The 21,238-nt window shown below is 40.1% G+C and overlaps 1 protein-coding gene across 1 annotated transcript in view; it reads right to left on the bottom strand.

Annotated features, from left to right (window-relative positions):
- Positions 1 to 1,838: 1,838 nt before the first annotated feature.
- LOC137322164 (microtubule cross-linking factor 3) overlaps positions 1,839 to 21,238 on the bottom strand; it is a 37,188-nt gene continuing 17,788 nt past the window's right edge. Inside the window, exons 5-6 of the mRNA XM_067985279.1 lie at positions 7,626 to 7,697; positions 1,839 to 3,086 (exon numbers count right to left, since the gene is read on the bottom strand). Coding sequence (XP_067841380.1) covers positions 1,839 to 3,086; positions 7,626 to 7,697 — 1,320 coding nt within the window. The remainder of the gene's footprint in view (positions 3,087 to 7,625; positions 7,698 to 21,238) is intronic.

Genomic DNA, 21,238 nt, shown 5'->3' with positions numbered 1-21,238 from the left:
AAAAATCTTAAATGAAAATCTTCCTTTCCAAAGAAGGTTAAGGATGAAATTTTTCTAAATCATTATCAGCTGCCAGGTTTGATGGGTGGGAATAAATCAATTTATGCACCTCAAACCATTCATAATTATTTCTTTAGTAGCAGGATATGGGTTTCTTATTAACTTATTAGTCCACATTAATAATAAAGTTTGTGAGCAGGAAAACTTTTATGTTATGAAAAATGGGATGGATATATATAACAACTTTCATTTATATAGCACCTTTATTATAGGAAAACATCCCAAGGCGCTTCACAGGAGCATAATCAAACACAAATTGACACCGAGCCAAAGAAGGAGATATTGGGATATTAGGATGGATGACTAAAAGCTTGGTCAAAGAGGTAGGTTTTAAGAAGGGTCTTATAGGAGAAGAGAGAGGTGGAGAGGTGTAAATGAGGACTATGCATAGTATGTAATGATAATGGGGCTCTGTGTGAATGTGAATTATATAAACAATATAGTAACCATGGGGATCAAATATGGATGAGGATTAAACATATTGTGGGATTTTCATCACCTTCTAAAAAAGTAAAAGTTGTTATATACTTGTTATATCCTCTACTATATGCTACAAAAAAGTGAACATAATCTTGCCTCCATAAATAAAAAGTGGGTATATTCAATATACCCTCCATCACACCCTTCACCCTTGCTTCTAACCCAGCGATGAGATTGCTACCAACTAAGCCAATGGGTTGGAGCAAATTTGTGATGTTACTGTTACTGTGATGCCACAGTGAAAGAAATATTATTTTAATTTTCACTGTTATTTATCCATGTCAGTGATTTTTTTGTTAAATTTATAAACAATGTACATTGGAAGTTAAGTAGAGCAAAGTTGTTTTAAGAGTTCATACCCTTATACCAAACTTAGCCAAATGAGGAACAATTTAAGTAGAGCAAAGTTGTTTTAAGAGTTCATACCCTTATACCAAACTTAGCCAAAAGAGGAACAATTTAGAAAACCACTCACCTAATGGCTTCATGTAACAATCCAGTTGAAAATTGGTAGTCTCCAGTATTTTACAAAGCTTTGCATATGGTGGTTCTGTAATGTCTTGATCACTACGTGTGTTATTTTGTATTTGCTGATTTCTTGATGAGGTATTAAAATAAATAAACAAACTAAAAAGGTAGTATACTGAAGTAGATGGGGTTTCTACAGAACAAAGAAAAGTGTGAAAAGAAAAACCAATTTAAACATGGTAGCGTAAGACAATGATGAAAATAATACAAGGATGAGAATAAGTAAAATAATAGGTTGAAACATCTGGGCAGGTAAATACAAAAAGCAAGAATTACTGTTAAATAACGGAACATACACATATCAACAGTAGCAATTTTGAGTTTTCAAAATAAATACAGGTGATAGAAATGTCACAATATCATTTTAACAATATAGTATTGCAGATAAAATATTAAACAACTTTCAATATAGTTTGCATAAAATTCATGGCTGCTGTCAAACTTTGTAAGTAGAGATGGGTAATGTTTGCAGTGTACACCACTGAACTTATCTAAGGTATCTGTGAACTTAAGAATAACATTTAACTGAATCTATGGAATATTGCATCACGTGTTATCTGGGAACCTATCTGAACATGTGTCTGCATTTAGATCACATAATTATGACACTGCTCAAGAAATATTTTTTCTTAAATGCTGTTAAAGTCCAGCAAACTACCCTCTCGTGCTAAATTTGCTGTTAGATACAATGCAAGGGCCAATAATTACCCACCAGATTTCAAGGAATGTTATAAAAGTGTAAATAATACAATGAAGATGTCAACATTTAACTATATTAAATACTTGATGTTGAACTTGCTTACCTGACTGACAGACAAAGGTTCCTCTGTATTTTTTTCATCTGTTGTTTTCGGAACCTCTAGTCTGTCTATGAAAGTTTGCAGCTCCTTCCTAAATGCTTTCATCTGAGCATTGATTCTGTAGAGAAGTTCATGTTCTCTGATCCTGCTGCTTTCATCTTCTTCCTCCATTCTGCCAAATAGGTCACCATTTGCTACATAAATTCTTGCTTCGGTTATAATTGTGCTTGTGTCTGTGATCAATCGATCTATAGTTCTGCTCAGTCGCTCTGCCTCCAGCCGTATGTCTGACATCTGTTGTCGATCCTTGAGGTTTTTTTGAAGCAATCTGCCATCTGTAGAAAATAAAGACCTTGGTGGAGTCTGTAAGCACCTGATGTTGCGGACTTCTTCAGAGTCACTTTCTCCACCAATGGGCCCTTCTCTTTTTCGGTGAGGAGGCCGTGAATCATCATCACTTTCTTTTTTTCCTGCGTCACTTTCTGCATCACTGTCTCTGGGGCTGCCACGGATGCCCAAATGGGATGCAAGATCATAGCGTTGCATATTGGACATCAGTACACGATTTTCATATTGTAGTTGCATGACTTTGCCACTGAGTTCATTGATTTGCATCCTAGCTGCCTTTAGTTCCTCTTGGAGGATTTCTGTAACTTTGGAATTATCATTATTCCTGGGAGCATCCTGCACGCTTCCTGTTTTATACTTGTATTTAGTGACTTCAGCTGAAAGTCGTTTATTTTGGTCTTCCAAGTCAGCCAGATTTCGTCTCAACAATTCAGCTTCATCCTCAACTAGCTGTAAGTTCTGCCTTAGTTCTGACACAGCTTCACTTTGATCCCGAAAAGCAGAAGCACCAACACTAATATAATCTTCACCACCTGCTCCTTCTTTTTCATAGTGGCCCCTTATATCTTCCAACTCAGCCTTTATTCCTCTATTTTCAACCTCAAGCTCAACTATCTTTCTCCCTAGGATATTGGCTTCTTCTTCCACCAGTCGGAGACGAAGTTTGAGTTCGGCTTCTCTGGTTGTAGGAGGCCCTCCTGCTTCACCTTTTGGCAAAGGACTATCCAAATCCCCATAAAAAGATCTGTACTTTTGCAGCTCACGCTCAAGTCTATCTTTTTCTTTATCAATTTTTGCCATTTTCTTACGCATTAAAATTGCTTCTTCTTTGACAAACTGTAGTTGGCATTTTAGATCGTCATTGTCCTCCTTGGGGGATAATTAACAAAAAAAAATTCCCATGTCACTTGAAGTAACAGAGATCAATGAATCACTACAAACAAGTAAAGATAACTTTATACAGCTGAGAATCAGCTAAATAGTACAATTGTTTCAGTTTTTAATTTTTTTCTTGACACAGAAGACTTTACAAGCCAATTAGAATGAATAATTTCAGCCACTGGCATGTGAAAAGTTAAAGATAACTATAAGATCATAGAGATACACTATTCAATTTAATATTCATATTAAGTTATTGAAATAATACCAGAATGCATTGAGAACATGCATTTGTTAAAGATCATGTCGTAAATCAGCTGGTCCAGGTGCAGATCGGAGAGCAAGGACGCAGCATGCTTCAAGTTCACCTATTTAGTTGAAGGCAGGCCATGTTCAGATTTTTACGGCCCACTACATTAACATTAAATTGGTGATCTCCCAATTTGTGTAACACCGATAATGGAAGCTCGTGTCTTTAAAGAGGGAAGGTTGTTGAGGTGCAATTTACAATTCAATATTAGATAAAATGGAACAGATTGAAAGAGAAGCACCAAGAGCCCATGGTTCTCAGATGTCATGATGTGGAGATGCCGGTGATGAACTGGGGTGGACAAATGTAAGGAATCTTACAACACCAGGTTATAGTCCAACAAATTTATTTTAAAATCACAAGCTTTCGGAGATTATCTCCTTCGTCAGATGAAGGAGATAATCTCCGAAAGCTTGTGATTTTAAAATAAATTGCAAGCGCCAAAATATTCTTTAAGTAGGACTCCGAAGTATGCAAGCACATTGTGCTTTTTCAGTCCCTTCACACTATCTTTCACTTATTTCGATGCTTATCATGCATGACTATTTTGCCACAATGTTCCTGTGACATCCTAACAGCTACCTACAAAGACAGTGAGTGGGTGAGTGAATAGATAAAAATTGTACTCACTCTCTGCTTGGGGGGGGAGCCTCCAACCTCTCCCTTACAGCACCTGCTTTTGAAAGAAGGATGCTTTCTGTACACAGAAGCATGCTACAGTCAATGGACACTGTGCCATCAACCAGGGACAGCTAAAGGCCACTCTGGATGAGGCATACCCAGGCTGCATCTGTTCAGGGATGAATGATGCATTCAGTGCACTGCGGGCCACAGTGAAGCATATGGCAACTAAAGGAACAGCTGCAATGGAGCCCGCACAGGTAAAGCCCTTTGTGCTTTCTCCTTTAGTTTCCAAATGCTTGTAGATCACATTGAGAGAAGCAACATTAAGAACTGTTGGATGAGCACTTGAGATGCCATAGCATACAAGGCTACGGACCAAATGCTGGAATATGGGATTAGAGTAGACAGGGCTTGATGGCCGGCGCGGACACGATGGGCCGAAGGGCCTCTATCCGTGCTGTATAACTCTATGACTCTAACTTCACAGGTTTCACTGTTGCCGTCAGATCTGCTGTCACAGAGCAGAAGCATGACTGGAGTTGACATGGATGAGGGTGCTGCTCTCTGAACTGCTGCATACACATCTGCCACCTCCTTCCACTGGCTAGTCAGGCAAGAATTTGCACAGAACCAGGCAGCCTCTGCAGCTGCAGATACATCTGATCCAGGAATTGGGTTATCTGAGGACCAACTCAAGAAGGTAGGGGGCTACCTCAGTCCCAATATCCACCAACTGACACTCAGCGAGCAGCCACCTCACTGATTTCAGTTGCCATTTCTATGGCCATTTCTTCTGTATTCTCCTGCTTATGGGCATCTTCTCCTGGTTATGGCAAGTTCTGTGCCTCCTGTGGAGGCTCAATGCGGATGCTGCTCTACAGGGGAAAATTCTGCAACATGCAGCACACCATGATGAAATGAAAGACTTTTATAAAGCTATATTGCAGCCCACTGCCTGACCAGTCAATGTTCCTCAAAAGTTGCTTTTGCTCCCAACTGTAAGCTCAATTACGATACCAGTGGCTATATAGTGGTCCTCAGCCAGAGTCTGCAGGTATTGGACAGGTATCTTAAGATCTGGCTGCAAAGGTATCTTTGATCTCCTTACAGGCAACCTAGCAAACATCTTTGTGACTCAAATAATATATGATGTGGAGATGCCGGTGATGGACTGGGGTTGACAATTGTAAACAATTTTACAACACCAAGTTATAGTCCAGCAATTTTATTTTAAATTCACAAGCTTTCGGAGGCTACCTCCTTCCTCAGGTGAACGATGTGGAAACACATCGTTCACCTGAGGAAGGAGGTAGCCTCCGAAAGCTTGTGAATTTAAAATAAAATTGCTGGACTATAACTTGGTGTTGTAAAATTGTTTTCAAATAATATAGGCACTCTTGATTACCTGAGGATGAAGGCATCATTTCTGCTGTCAGGAGAGCAGGCATTGACATATATGATTCTGTGCTCATGGTCACACGTAGCTGTATGGTGAGGGAGTTATATCCCTTACGGTTCATTTAGGCATTGGAGTTGTTCCATTTATGACCCCCTTGACTAAGGAAATCCAACCACGTGAAAGAATTTCATAGTATGGCTGTAGTGCTGCTGATTGTCCATAGGGATGCAGCTCGTTTAGCTGGCTCTTGGGGACAGTGCATCAGTTACCTGATGGATGCACCTGTGGATGCCAGGCTGGCAGATGTGGGTGGGGTTCCCTGTGGTTACCATGGAGTATCCTAGTGCACAGGCATTGAGGGCTTCTTCTGCTACTGAAAATGCTGTGCTTATGTTGGAACATAGTTGCAGGTCTATTTCCAGCATGTGGCACAGCTCTATCACAACTTCTCTGCTGAAGTGTGGTCTTCTGAGGCACATATATCTGTGGAATAATCACTGTAATTGATATATATGGCTGGAAGGTAGTTGATGATACACTAAATGTGCCTGAAATGCAACCTGACCTTCCAGGCATCCCTAATTCACTCCTCTTATTCCTGCAGGAAATATAAATACACTGTGATTCCAATGGAGATCCCCACACTGGGGAGCAAAGTAAGAGCAAAGAAATAGTTGCAGACAGCACACTAGTCCCTGGCAAAGTTTCTGAAGGTCAAACATAAAAAAACTGAACATAAAAACACTTTCCAAATTAGGCTGTTCAGTCCTGTCACAGTGGGGCGCTATAACATTAAGGGAAATCTGTACTCCTTTAATATTTTCCAACATGTTGGATGCCCAAATAATGGGTGTTCCTTTCGCAAAACTCGGAAGTGTGCATACTGCCCTCAGGAGTTCATTATTTTGCTCATTATCACATTACGATCAGCATCTCGTTGGTTTTTGGTGAGATTGCGGAGAAATGACCTCATGCCCAACCGAAAGTGGACGTGCAGCATGAGTTTGGGGTGGTATTTGGTGTTGGCAACTTCCGCTTTCTACTCCCAGTTCCCAAAGCTGACTTTGCACTGCCACTGCTGATGTAAAGCTGTGAAGGACATCTAAAAGGCTGGAAGAAGTGCAAAGCTAAGGATATTATCATAAAATTAGAACATCATGGGGCCAAATTTTACTTTCAGTGGACTTGGGTGGACTAGAGTGATTGTGCCACCAACTCAATGACCTCAGCATGAGGCCTGAGTCACTTTGATGGTTGGACCTTACTTGCATGGAATTGGCGAGGTGTGGGTGATGAATTAGCGTTCAAAGGCAGCTCGCTGATCTGATGGGGCACAAAATTCGACGACTTCTTCACAGAGCTTAGTCGGAAGTTAGAGGTAAAGAGGGGAAGCAATCATGGGAGGGGGGCATGAAGGGGCTGGCAGTCAGTGTCGGTATTGATGCTCCTTCTGACTCCACAGAAATCTTTCAATAAAAAACTTACCCATAACATTTTTCTGAACAGCCTGCAGCAGTCCCTTTAAGGATTGATAGTTAGGCTGTTCTACGCCTAGTACCACTGGGTGTAACATGTGCAGCGCATGCGTTACCCATTGGTACTGGAAAATTGTGTCAGGTTCCTATATACTGTACATCATAGGACACCAATCTGCGTACCTTAATGAGGCACCTGCCTGAAACAGGTAGGTACTCTGGCCGCCCATTTCCAGGGTCAGCTAGAAATGGCAGAGGGTGTATGATGAGTGAGAACGGGGCAATAAATTCAGCGCCGCAACTTTTGGAGTGCTACTGGCCCATTCCCACTCGATGGGGGTGGTAAAAATTGGCCCCCATAAGTTATATAAACCCAAATAATGAACAATTTAATCCGAAAAAGTACAAAATATTCAAAATGGTATGCCAACTCAGTAAAGTTCCTGTAATCAGAGTTAGTCTTCAAAAGTCCATTGAAAAATTGACATAGTACTGTAAAAAATGTGTTACAAACCTATTATTGATATTGCTAATTACATTTTATATTTGTTCATCGAGATCAATTTCCCTCTGACAATAATTTGATACACAGTGAAATGATTTGGTTTTACAAATAAATGTTTTCTATTATAAACATAGGTTACTTTATATAGTATAGATACAGTGTAGATATATTGCTGTTACTTGAAAAATTGGTTAATGTCTAAGCGTAATCACAATACCTCTTGAGTGGCCTGTTGGGATTTCTTTTCAGATTTTTGCAGGTCTTTACTACCACGTCGTTTTAATGAAGACTACAAGGGAAAAAGAAATCAGGTGTCATGATGGTAATTTTTTAGTTTGACCACTAATGTGTGAAAAATATTAATTACTGCTTAGCACAATCAAATCATACATTTATGCAAAAATCCTTTGTAACTTCCTTGGTATTAGCACTACACCCATCAATGTTCATTTCAATGGCATTTTATTTAATTTTAGTGAATGTGATTAGATAGATTCCAACAACAAATTAGGGAAAAAAAGATTAACACATAACAAGTAGATAATGTTTCTTTATATTCAACTCTGTTTCAATGAACTATAAATGTGAGATCAAAAATACAACTTTAAATATTATGGTACCAAATTGTGCAATTCCTGACCTAACTCTCAATGCTACATACGCTAAACTAAAGACATGTTAGAAAAATGTATTATTTTAAAATAATTTTTATCAATTTTTAATTAGCTGGCATGTTTTCCAATAACAATTGCTTCATTTCTATATGTGCAGTCTTTAAATGGGCTGCATTCTGTCCACTGCTAAGGTTCAATGAGTTACTTGTAAAGTCCTTTCTGAAGATCCGTGAGGAGTTTCACTTGTATAGGTCTGTGATCAGATCATACATACTTCTCAGTTACACTTCCTAAAACTTAACATATTACAGATATCTATCTATTATATATCACGTTGAGTATGCGGGATGCACATTTCATTGAAAACTCATTATAAGTATTTTCAATACCTATTATTCCTGTAGGCAGTGCTGTGTATTTTCAATGTTAAAGGTGTCACATTGTGTGACACACAACAGTTGCTATTTTACGCTTGAAAGTACATTACTCAGACCATACATCTAATTGCCAGGTTTTCATGAATCACTCAAAATGCTTTCTGGATTTTTTATAGGCCAGTATCGTTTTTCTCAGTAACTTGGAGGTTGATTTTAAATAGGAGCAGGTTTTGGGTGGTCACGCTGACCTAAATTTCAGGCCCAGGATATTTTAACTACCAAGCTTCATTTAAATGGCACTGCTCCAGAGCGGGCGTGAAGAGGGCGCAGAGCAACTGGCAGGTGAAGACTGGGCGGCTGAAGGTAATTAACAGGGAGGGGGTTTCGGGAAGTTAATAGAAATAAAAATCGGGAGAGATGTATAACATGCGGCTGATTCAATATCACCCGTTTCACACTATCACACAAAGTCTAAATTACGTCCCTTTGTGTGTATGTGAGATAGAGGGATAAGGACAGCATTCCGATTACATACATGGAGCTTTTGTTTTGTGTTCTGTAAACTTTCAAAAGTGTACTAAGCTAAGGGAGTGAGAGACTGGAGTCAGAGATGGATGAGGGTGAGAGAGAAAGACTAGGATCATCGACAAAGACAGACACAGAAAGAGGTGAAAGGCAGAGACTGTGCTTTCTTAATTTAATGAATTCAAATTTTGAAAAAAACAGTTGAATTTTGAAGCCAATTAATTATCTACCTATGTTTTGTTGACAGAAGCATCAATACTATTTGCATATACCTATAAGATAGAGGGGTAGAGAGGCAGACAATCAGAAAGATGCAAATAGAGAGAAAAGCATTTGATTTCCTTTTTTTTAAGTTGAATTTTGAAAATAAACTAAGCCTCTTTGAGAGAAACGGATAGGGAGAGTAGGAGGCGGAGGGGAGGAGGGAAACTAATTGAGATTGGACAGTCCTCTAGCCTTTCAACACACACCCTTAGGGGAACGAATGTGAGTAGGGAGAGTGGATAAAGGTATAGGAGAGAAGAAAGCCACCACGGAGGATGTGAATTTAAAATAAAATTGCTGGACTATTACTCGGTGTTGTAAAATTGTTTACAATTGTCAACCCCAGTCCATCACCGGCATCGCCACACCATGGAGGATGGGGAGGGGAAGGTACAGGAGTTGAGTGGGTCGTTCAAAGACGATGGGGGAGTAAGGAGGTGTTAGGAACAGGAATGGGTAGTGGGAAGGTGTAGCGGTAGGGTACGTGATGGGAACAAGGAGGGGGGAACCATGAGTGATTGGAGAAGGGATGGGGAGGGAGCCACTGAGGACCACATTTTCCCCCCCAACCCCGACCCCAAATGCAGCTTACAGCCATTGGTCTGAGTCCTTTTCCCATTCAACTATGCCATACCACCTTACCACCTTCTAGAAGGAAAGACGCTAGTGGGAGAAGCAGAAAAGGACAGAGAGAAATGATGATTGACTAAAAAAAAATCCATATTCTTAGTTTCTATTTCCTTTTCTAATCATCAACAAAAAAACACAAACAGCTATTTATTTTTTCAAAGCTGTTTCTGTTGAGTAGTGGTGAACGGACTGGACTGGAGGGAGGTGTACAGTGGTGTTCCCCAGGGGTCAGAGCTGGGACCACTGCTTTTCTCGATATATATTAATGACTTGGACTTGGGTGTACAGGACACAATTTCTAAATTTACAGATGACACAAAACTTGGAAGGGTAGTAAACAGTGAGGAGGATAGTGATAGACTTCAAGAGGATATAGACAGGCTGGTGGCATGGACGGACACGTGTCAGATGAAATTTAACACAGAAAAATGCGAAGTGATACATTACAGTAGGAAGAACGAGGAGAGGCAATATAAACTAGAGGGCACAACTCTAAAAGGAGTACAGGAACAGAGATCTGGGGGTATATGTGCACAAATTGTTGAAGGTGGCAGGGCAAGTTGAGAAAGTGGTTAAAAAAGCATATGAGATCCTGGGCTTTATAAATAGAGGCTTAGAGTGCAAAAGTATGGAAGTCACGATGAACCTTTATAAAACACTGGTTCAGCCACAACTGGAGTAGTGTGTCCAGTTCTGGGCACTGCACTTCAGGAAAGATGTGAAGGCCTTAGAGAGAGTGCAGAAGAGATTTACTAGAATGATTCCAGGGATGAGGGACTTTAGTTAAGTGGATAGACTGGAGAAGCTGGGGTTGTTCTCCTTGGAACAGAGACGATTGCAAGGAGATTTGATAGATCAAAATCATGAAGGGTCTAGACAGAGTAGATAGAGAGAAACTGTTCCCAATGTGGAAGGGTCAAGAACCAGAGGACATAGGTGATTGGTAAAAGAACCAAAGGTGACATGAGGAAAAACTTTTTTACACAACGAGTGGTTAGGATCTGGAATGCACTGCCCGAGGGAGTGGTAGAGGCAGATTCAATCATGGCCTTCAAAAGGGAACTGGATAAGTACTTGAAAGGAAAATATTTGCAGGGCTACAGGGATAGGGCGGGGGAGTGGGACTAGCTGGATTGCCCTTGCATAGAGCCGGCGCGGACTCGATGGGCCGAATGGCCTCCTTCCGTGCTGTAACCTTTCTATGATTCTATGATGTGTTGCTTTAGTTTCTCTGTAACTTCAGAATAAGAAAAGCACAATTGTAATATATTTATATTAATGCATCAGTTGCCTGAAATAAAAGCTTTGATAATTCAATCTCCCATTTCTTTCAAAGTCTTTTGGAAAAAGCAAAGAAACTCTCAAGTTCTCATAGGGAGAGGGAGCATACTTCTCTAACCTTCAATTCCTGCTGATGCATTGATTGCATTTTGGAAAAATCAGCAAACTGCAAATACTTAGAATGCACAGATATGAATGAAATCTCTCTCTCTTAAGTGTTGTGAGATAAAAATATCTAATTGAAGCCCAGTCTTTTGAGACAGACTGACACCTTCATATAAAAACTTTAATGAAAGCTTTAAAAGACACAAAAGGCAATTCAATTGATATATTTCATCATATTATTGTAATTCCTTTTTTATTTTTTTTAAATTTTGTTTAAACCCCTAAATTAAAAGTTAGAAATTTCAGTTAATGAGGGAAAAAGGGAAAATTAAAAATATTCAAATGAAGATTGGCAAATCTGTCCCAAGATACCATCTGGTGACCAGAGCATGGAACTACAGAGTCACAGCCTGTCACATTGGGCTCAATTTTGAAATGGTGGCGGGTTGGCAGCGGGGGTGTGAAGGTGCGGGTGGCAAACCCGAATAAAAAAAACTTACCTTTTCCGACACGATTGCAATGTAATTAATGGTGATTAAAGTTCTTTCCAGTTTTCGCGCCTGGGCAGCCAGCCTGATTGACAGGCTGGCTGCCGACAGGAGCTGCAACGCGGGGGGGGGGGGGGGGGGACACGGAGGGGAAGAGGAAGAGAGAGGGCAAGACATCATCCAGTGCTGGAACGGAAGATCGGGGGGGGTGGGGGAAAGTGGAAGATCGGGGGGAGAGGGGAACATTTGAGGGGGGGAGAAGGGAAGATCAGGGGGAAGAGGGAAAGATCGGGGGGACATGGGGGAGGGGAAGATCGGGGGGGAGAGGGGAAGGTCAGGGGGGGAGGGTGGGGAAGAGGGGGAGATTGGAGAGGGAGACATTGGACATCGGAGCAGGGTGGAAAGGTAGGTTGATTTTGTGTTTTAACTTTGTGCAATGGTTTGTTATTTAATTTATTTTGTTTCTTTTTTGCCTGATCCGGCCCTTCACGTCTGGGTTCACCAGGTGTGAATCAGAAGCCGTGGGAAAGCCACCCAGGTAAGTAAAAAATCGTGCTGACTACCTAATATGTCACAAGTAAAGTGCCTTAAGTACCTCAATGAAGTACATTTGGTTCTTTAACTATCATCCCGCCAGCTTTAATTGCAGGTGGGACTTCCAGATTCGGGATGCCCGCACACACACAGGTGCGTCTGTGGGAAACTCGGAAGTCGGCGGGTTGGAGCCAGCTTCCGAACCCGCTCTGCATTTCTGCAATTTTCGCAGCCCCCCACCCCCAACGCACCCGCAGTTTAAGTTTAAAATTGAGCCCATTAATGGGACAATCCTAATGTGACAGGACAGGTGTCACTAAATGTAGATATAATTAAGATTGAAAAGCCCATAGGAAACATTGATATAGGACTTTTGAATGGAACAATGACAGGAAATATCATATATATGTATTTCCTGTCATCATTCCACAGACATATAAAATGATCTGGTTCCCAACTTACTAGGAGCAATCTTTATCTATACAAGAAGTCAAACTTAATAGTCAAGCCAGTATCTTACACTTTATAAGCATTGAGTACTACACATTCCAGAGGGACACAATTCATAATACAAATACAATGCACAGCTCATAATTAAACAGAATAATTCATGTGTAGGGAAGGAATTTCCTTTAATTTCTTGGCACTCCAAGTAGATTTGTGAGTTCTGGTGGTCTAGTTGTGCTAGCAGTAAAAACTTGAACTCCAATTCAAAGGACTTGACCTAAATCCTCATCTCACTGATTAGGCGAATGTAGTTACCCTTAATGGGAGAGTACACTGATTCTCAAGTAGACAAGGGGAGGGTTTGGAGAAATAAACATTAAAACACAAAACTCAGTAGCACAGAAAACTCTCTCCTCTAAGAATGCCTCCTGCTGGCTGATACTTTTGCTACTTTGACCTGAATTTCCTTGTCACTCTTATCTGAATCTTCTCTAGTGCTTCAATGTCCTTTTAAAACTTGGGTGCCCAAAACTGCCCTCAATATTCCAAATAAGGCCTCATTTGTGATTTATACAAACAGGTACTCCCGATGTGAATCCTACCACCAATTGTATTTATATAGTACCTTTAATTTCCTCAAGATATCCCAAGTGCTTCATAACCATTGTTATGTAAGCCAATTTTCACACAAGGTCCCCAAAAAAAGCACTGACCATGTAATCTCTTTTTGTTGGTGAGGTATAAATGTTGACCAGGGCCCCAGGGATATTCCCCTACCTTCTTCAAATACTAACATGGAAAACTTTCACACCAATGCTGTATTGTGAGGTGTCATCTTTCACGTATTGTGGAGTTCCACAATACTGCTCTGAAGTGTTGGCCTGAACTACATGCCCAAGTCCTGAAGTAGGGCTTGAACACATGATCTTCTAACTCAGAGGCAACTGGGCTTTCACTGAGCCAAGTCATCACTTTGCTAAAAAGTAGCTTCACATTGACTCAAAATGTTCAGTGAATGATCAATGTTCACTCCCAGATCCTTTTCCTTCTCTACCTAAATCTACTCCTGATATTAGTTTATTTCAGATTCACCGTGAGCTGAAATCATCAGAAATAGCCTGCCTCAGGAAACTAGCAGCAGTCTAAAGGTTAAAATCTGATCATTTATAGGAAGGAAAAGAAAAGAAAATCCGTTAAAAAAAACTGATAATGAAGAACCTTAAGAAACACTAAGTCTCATTGATGATTTTATAGCGATCTCTGTAAAAGATACGAGGACTTATCCAACATGTGGAGGTTTGCCATGCTGAAACAATGTATGGAGAACCCAGAATTTATCCCAAATTTTATCTAAGTGGTAGGGGCTTTATTCCCCTTATCAATCGTACACATGCACGCACACACACACAGTTACATATGACAAAGTATTACTTTAAAAAACGTTTTAGTCAATATTGTTATGTCCAAATAAACACTCAAATTGGTGTGGTAATAACTAGCTACTTTTATTTCCAGACCCACTAGAGTATTCCGTCAAAGAATAACAAAAGCAATACAAGAAAGACCTTGGAGTGTACTTGCTAAAATGTGCTTACTCCCATCAGGGAGCAATCTAGTGTTCAGTTAACATTATGCAAATATGATACATAACAAGTGTGATAGTGAAAAAAATGCAGAACAGAAGCAGAAATTTAAAAAATGACACTATATTTAAAAATAAAAATAAATGCAATTTCTTAGCACTAAATCATAAATTATGAAAGCATATTTAACTGTGCAGTGTATATTAAGATATTCAGCTCTGGCATCTCTTCAATGACATTCCATTCCTCTTTGTGACCCTGTATTTTGAGGTGTGCATGTATATTCTTCCTGAAAAAGGGTCAAGCTGGCCACAGGAAGTTACTTAAAGTTTTGTTTTAGTTGCCAATAAGTGAGGAAGCTGAGTCATTGATGAGAAAAAAAGCAGCAGAGAGAAAAACGTTCAGGAAATTAAATTTTAAAAATACAACAAAAATAAGGAACATATATAACATAGAAGTGCAAAACGTATGGATAGGAAAGACAGTGACACCAGGTCTCCCAGGAAGATGCTCAAGAGTTACAGCTAGCAGCAGCTCTCTCCTAGGACCAAGCTGCTACAAGAATAGGGCCATCTCACTCTCATGGACCTTTTGTACAACAGAAGTAGCCAACTATCTCTCTAAAATCGGGCCTACAGGTTGCATCTACAAGAAGCACTCGAACAGAAGAAAAAAAGACTTGTCTAGTCACATAAGGGAAGCACAGTGCGAGGAAGCAGTAAGACCAGAAAGGTCTGAATGAGCATCTAGAATGGGTACTCCATTAAAGGAACTGGAATTTATGTGAAGGTGGGGGAAATGAAGTAAAGGCAGTGGTTATAAAAGTGGACAGTTAAACAGGTGAGAACATTTCATTGCTAAGTTGAGTTCTGATATCCTTGCAGCTGTTATTGATGAGTCTTCTAAGCAACAGTTTTCATGGTGCTCCAATCAATGATCTTCAGCCTCCAAAGCAGCAGGAGATGCCTCCCCAGGAATTTCAAGCCTTTCTGAACTGCAAAGTTGAACGGGGGAAACAGCAAGCTACCACTATGCAGGTTATACGCTCGAGAGCAATTGCCGAGCCCCTGCAGACCTATTGAGGGAGCTTCTATAGTTCTCTCAACCACCTACGTGAAAAGCAAAACAAAAACGCTCCAAAAATTCGGCAGTTCCAGCAAACACTCCTCAAAGTTTCTACAGGCTGCAGATTCCAAAGTACAGCGCTTCCACCAGTATCCGCTGATAGTAGCAATAAGTAGATTTATTTTAACTCGTCATTAATTACTCTTGTGTTGGGGCCGCAAGTCACAGGTTTTAGGCACTCCAACGCTGGTCATCCTCAATGCAATGAGCTCCCAGCAGCATCGACAAGTGAACACGTAGAAGGTGACAGATCACAATGGAAATGCCATCGCAGCCATGATGGGGTGGAAACAAGTCCCACCCCAGAATGCAGCCCAAATAATGTCAGTATTCTCAAATTATGCCTGGAACTCACTGAAAATGCATGTAAATTCGGGGCCAGAATCTATGTAGGGCAGCTCTGTTCTACTTTTGACATTTTCCTCCCCAGTGGCAAGATTAATGGTGCAAAACAATAGATGGTAGGCTCTTAGATAACTCACAGAGGAGCCTCTGCAGTTTCTGATTTTCTTAGCTACCATCTCTACTAATTCCGAAATACGTCACTTTTGCCACCAACCTCTGGTGGAACCACTTCATCAAAACATACATTTTTAAACATCATAATATATTGTCTTGTTGCTCTGGTCACAACTACCAACTTGGTCACATTCTATTAATAAAGCATGTTGAGGAACTGGGTGGTGCAGCATATTAGACACTGGCCTTTCAGTTCTGGGACTGGGGATCAAAACCCAGCTCAAACTGATGGGATGAAAGTCTCCTCTATCTGCTTGCTGTAAAGGTTCTATGTGAAATGAGCTTGGGCAGTCTCAATGCAGTTCCTAGTGGGCATAGACTGACATCAAAAAAACAATGCCCTATTTGGCTCTAATTGGCAATGTTATTCAGAGTGGCCACATGATAGCTGGTGTAGGAAATTAAAAAATTATCACACTGGTGCAGGGTGCTTTTCTGAGGCTGGGGCTGAGGCATAGTGTTGGGGCAGAATGGAGGGAACTTTACTCTGCATCTGACTGTGCTGTAACTGACTTGGGAGTGATAGATCCTGACAATAGGTGCCTCAAATGGAAGAGTTCAATTCCCCAGCACAAACATCCCTCACCTCATAAGTACAGCATTTTTTTTAAAAAAGCCTGTTAAATTTGTGCAATATGAATTCCTATTCATAGATCAAAAAGAATTGGATTTTGAAGATTCCTAAAAAAAATTATTTTGTTCATAGTTTCTGCCTTTATTACATTTAATATACAAAATAACAAATAACTAATTTCCTGTAAATGGAAACACAGCAACTTTAAATTTTCATTGTTTCACAAGAAAGGAGGTTAATGTAGTTTTTCCAAGAATCAGCCCTTAGATTCTTGGTTTGCACAACCCAGACACAAAATCTAGGCAATGGGATTAAAAGCATAATTTCTAAGTATGCTAATGACACAAACACAAAAAAAGGGCAGTAGAGGCTAATACAATGCAAAGAGATTTAAACAGGGTAATTGGATGGACTGGTTGTCAAATCGCATTTAATATGAGTAAAACACAAAGTAATGAACATAAAGGCAAATAACGTTCAGATTAAATCACAAAATGAAAAATATGAACATCGTTGTCGACTGGTCTTTAAAAATATCTCCACACTGTGAGATGGTGATTAGTAAGCCGAACACAATGTTAGGGTACCTTGCCAGAGGCATGAAGTACAAATTCTGGGTTGTGCCAGTAACCCTCTATGAGACAATTGTGAGATTAGTAGTGTATTCAATTTTGATCATTATATCTCCAGCCTTTTACTGATACAGGTGAAAGCCATGGCAACAGTGATTTCCAAAAAGCAATTAGCAGTGCTTTGAACACATGTTTAGGGAGCTAAAATTATTCCCTACAGTAAAGTCAAGATTGAGAGGGGCCTGGTCCAGATCACTGAAATAATTAGGGGAACAGCTAAATGGGCTTTAGAAGGAACTTTAAGAATCAGAAGGAATTTTTTGAAATCTTTAAGATTTATATTACAATGGTTGGAATGAACAGAAGATGAAGAAAACTAGAGAAGGAGAAGAAATAGAGTAAGAGAGCAGCAGAAGATTGTTTAAATTAGTCACCTTGAGGAATGAGCTTTCACATGGTGTGTGATAAATACTGAGACTGTAGAATCTTTCAAAAAGGAAAAAGAAATATTTCCAATACAGAAATGTGTAAATAGACATTAGCTTGATGGTGATTAATGTGATGACATTTCTTTTTATTTGTTCCCAAGATGTGGAAAACACTGCCAAGATTGCCTTTATTGCCCATCCCTCATTTCTTGATGAGGTGACTGTGGGCCTTCTCCTTATAGTGGTGCTGCTCCCACAATGGTGTTATGGAATTCCTATATTTTGCCCAGCCATGATGAAGGATTGTCCAAGGCAGGATGATTTATGACTTAGAGGGGAACTTGCAGGTGATGGTGTTCCTATGATGTTGCTATTTTTGTTAGGGGTCGCAGAGCTGGGAAATCTCGATGTAAGCTTTGCAAGTTGCTGCAGTGCATCCTGTACAGACTGTGTACTGATGGTGGTGGGGATGAATATTGAGTTCAGTGGCAGGGGTGCTGATCAAGCAGATTGCTTTGCTCTGAATGGTGCTGAGCTTTTTGAATGTTATTGTGCCTGTACCAATCCAGGTTTCAGCCTATTAATCTATTAAATCTAGAATGGTAACGGCCCATTCTTCTCTTAACTGTAACTAAGATGGCCTTTTTCTTTAAAAACTATGTATAGTCAGTTCTTTTACTCTTGCCCTGATAGTTTCCTCTTATGCTAGTTTTAACAAATTCATCAATGCTCGTTTGTAAATCCGTTTATGAATCCATTAAAATACTGGAATTGGCTTCAGTGAAATGTGCTCAGTGTACCTGACATGCAAATTAGCTACAGTTGATGAGTCTGAGTTCAGGGAGGTACTCATTACAGGGTTGGACAGTGTCACAAATTGATAGTCTTTAGCACATCTGCAAATTTAAAATGCAGATTTGCACTACTGTCCCACAATGCCAACTGTTTCTTACTTCTCGCTCCACTTGTCTTACTTGTTTGAATTATGCAGTTCTCGAGGTTTTGGTGGCTGTTCCTTATGCTATCATTGGTGGATAAATCCTAAATCTACCTATAGCAGTGCAGAGAAAAATACCCAGACCTCATGAATCACAGAATTCAAACAGATAAAACCAGTACAGCAAGAAGTAAGAAACAACTGGCACAGGGTGACAACAAAGGAGAAGAAGAAACATACGAACATACAAAATTGATGGGCAGGAAAAGACCAGCTGGTCCATCAAGCCTGCCCCACACCATAATGGCCGTAGCATCATGAATAAACACTCCTTCCCTCCCCCACCCCCCGCCCCGATCTCGCCCCACCCGCGCAGCCATGTAATCTCCTGGGAAAACAGGAAAGAAAAAACCCAGGGACAATAAGGGAAAGGGAAACTACTGCAGAGGCAAAAAAATGAGAAAAAGAGAGAAAAACAACATAAGAAAGTTAGGAAAATGAGGGAAGAGATAAAGATCAAAGTAGAGGAGATTAATGAAGAGAGAGGGATAGAGAGATCAACAGGAGGAAGGATGAACAGAAGTCGAGGTAAGAGTGAGAAATGAATATGAAGGAGCGAGATAAAAATGAGTGAGATGGAAGATGAAAGTGGAGAGTCTGAAATTGAACTGGAGATTAGAGTAAGAAAAAGAAGTAGAGGAGAGGAGTATTAAAAACAGAAATGGAAAAGAGAGAGAAAAGCGCAGTAGTGCAGGAGAGTGAAAGACATTTTTGCCGACTTACCACTACCAGGATCTTCAGCTAGAGAGGCATCAAATGCTGAGAGTTTTTTTGCTGGACTTCAGCCCAAAAATGTTTGAGAGCTGATACATTAGATAGTTTTTCTTCTAATTTTTTAAATCAAGAATAGCAACTGCCTTGTGCAAGCCTCGAGCAAAGGTGGCCTTAAAAAGTATAAAAATCAAGTATCATTTTGTTCACGAGCGTTAGCATTTTGTTTCACCCTGCAATGGATGTGTAGATAATGAAAATTTACAGGGGGAAAGCAAGGACATCCAAAGCTAGAACTCCCCGGATGACTAAAGATATAGAGATTAAAATGAAACAGAAAAAGGAGGTTTATGACAAATGTAAGCTTCATAATACAGTAGAGAACCAAGCTCAATACAGAAAGTGCAGAGGAGATCTAAAAAAGGGAATTAGAGGGGCAAAGAGAGAGTATGAGAATAGATTAGCGGCTAACATAAAAGGGAACCCAAAAGTCTTTTCTAAACATATAAATAGTAAAAGGGTAGTCAAAGGAAGGGAGGGGCCGATTAGGGACAAAAAAGTAGATCTTCTTATGGAGGCAGAAGGTATGGCTGAGATACTAAATAAATACTTTGCATTGGTCTTCACTAAAGAAGAGGATGCTGCCAATGTAGCAGTAAAGGGATAGGTAGTAATGATATTGGATAAGATAAAAATAGATAAAAAGGAGGTACTTAAAAGGTTGGCAGTACTCAAAGTAGAAAAGTCACCCGGTCCAGATGGGATGCATCCTAGGTTACTGAGAAATTGCAGAGGCTCTGGCCACAATTTTCCAATCCTCCTTAGATATGGGGGTGGTGCCAGAGGACTGGAGGATTGCAAATGTTACACCCCTGTTCAAAAAAGGGGAGAGGGACAAACCTGGCAATTACAGGCCAGTCAGCCTAACATTGGTGGTGGAGAAACTTTTAACGACAATAATCTGGGACAAAATTAATTGGCATTTGGAAAAGTATGGGCTAATAAATGAAAGTCAGTATGGATTTGTTAAAGGAAAATCGTGTTTCGCTAACTTGGTTCGGTTCTTTGATGAAGTAACAGAGAGGGTTGATAAGGATAGTGCGATTAATGTTGTGTATAGGGACTTTCGAAAGGCATTTGATAAGGTACCACATAATAGACTTATAAGCAAAATTAAAGCCAATGGGATTAAAGGGACAGAGGCAGCATAGATACAAAATTGGCTAAGGGACAGAAGCAGAGAGTCTGTCTGCTTCTGATGAACAGTTGTTTTTCAGACTGGAGGGAAATATACAGTGGTGTTGCCCAGGGGTCAGTATTAGCACCACGGCTCTTTTTGATACATATTAATGACCTGGACTTGCGTACAGACAGCATAATTTCAAAGTCTGCAGATGACTCAAAACTCAGAAATGTAAACAATGTGGAGGACAGTAACAGATTTCAGAAGGACATAAACAGACTGGTGAAATGGACAGACACATGGCAGATGAAATTTAACATTGAGAAGTGAGAAGAGTGAAGTGATACATTTTTGGTAAAAGAATGAGGAGAGGCAATACAAACTAAATGGTACAATTTTAAAGGGGGTACTGGGGGTGTATGTACACAAATCTTTAAAGGTGGCAGGACAAGATGAGAAGGCTGTTAAAAAAGCATATGGGATCCTGGGCTTTATTAATAGAGGCATAGAGCTCTAAAGCAAGAAGTTATGCTAAACCTTTGAAAAACACTGGTTAGGCCTCAGCTGAAGGACTGTGTTCAATTCTGGGCACCACACTTTAGGAAGGATGTCAAGACCTTAAGAGGATGCAGAAGAGATTTACTAGAATGGTACCAGGGATGAGGGACTTGAGTTATGTGGAAAGACTTGAGAAGCTGGGGTTGTTCTCCTTCGAGCAGAAAAGGTTAAGAGGAGATTTGCTAGATGTGTTCAAAATCATGAACGGTTTTGGTAAGAGTTAAAAAGGAGAAACTGTTTCCAGTGGCAGAAGGGTCAGTAACTACAGGATACAGATTTAAGGTGATTGGCAAAAGAACCAGAGGCGACATGAGG

Source organism: Heptranchias perlo, chromosome 5 (assembly GCF_035084215.1).
Source record: "Heptranchias perlo isolate sHepPer1 chromosome 5, sHepPer1.hap1, whole genome shotgun sequence".
NCBI lineage: Eukaryota > Metazoa > Chordata > Chondrichthyes > Hexanchiformes > Hexanchidae > Heptranchias > Heptranchias perlo.
The sequence above is the reverse complement of the archived record's forward strand: the minus strand, read 5'-3'. Positions and strand labels throughout refer to the sequence as shown.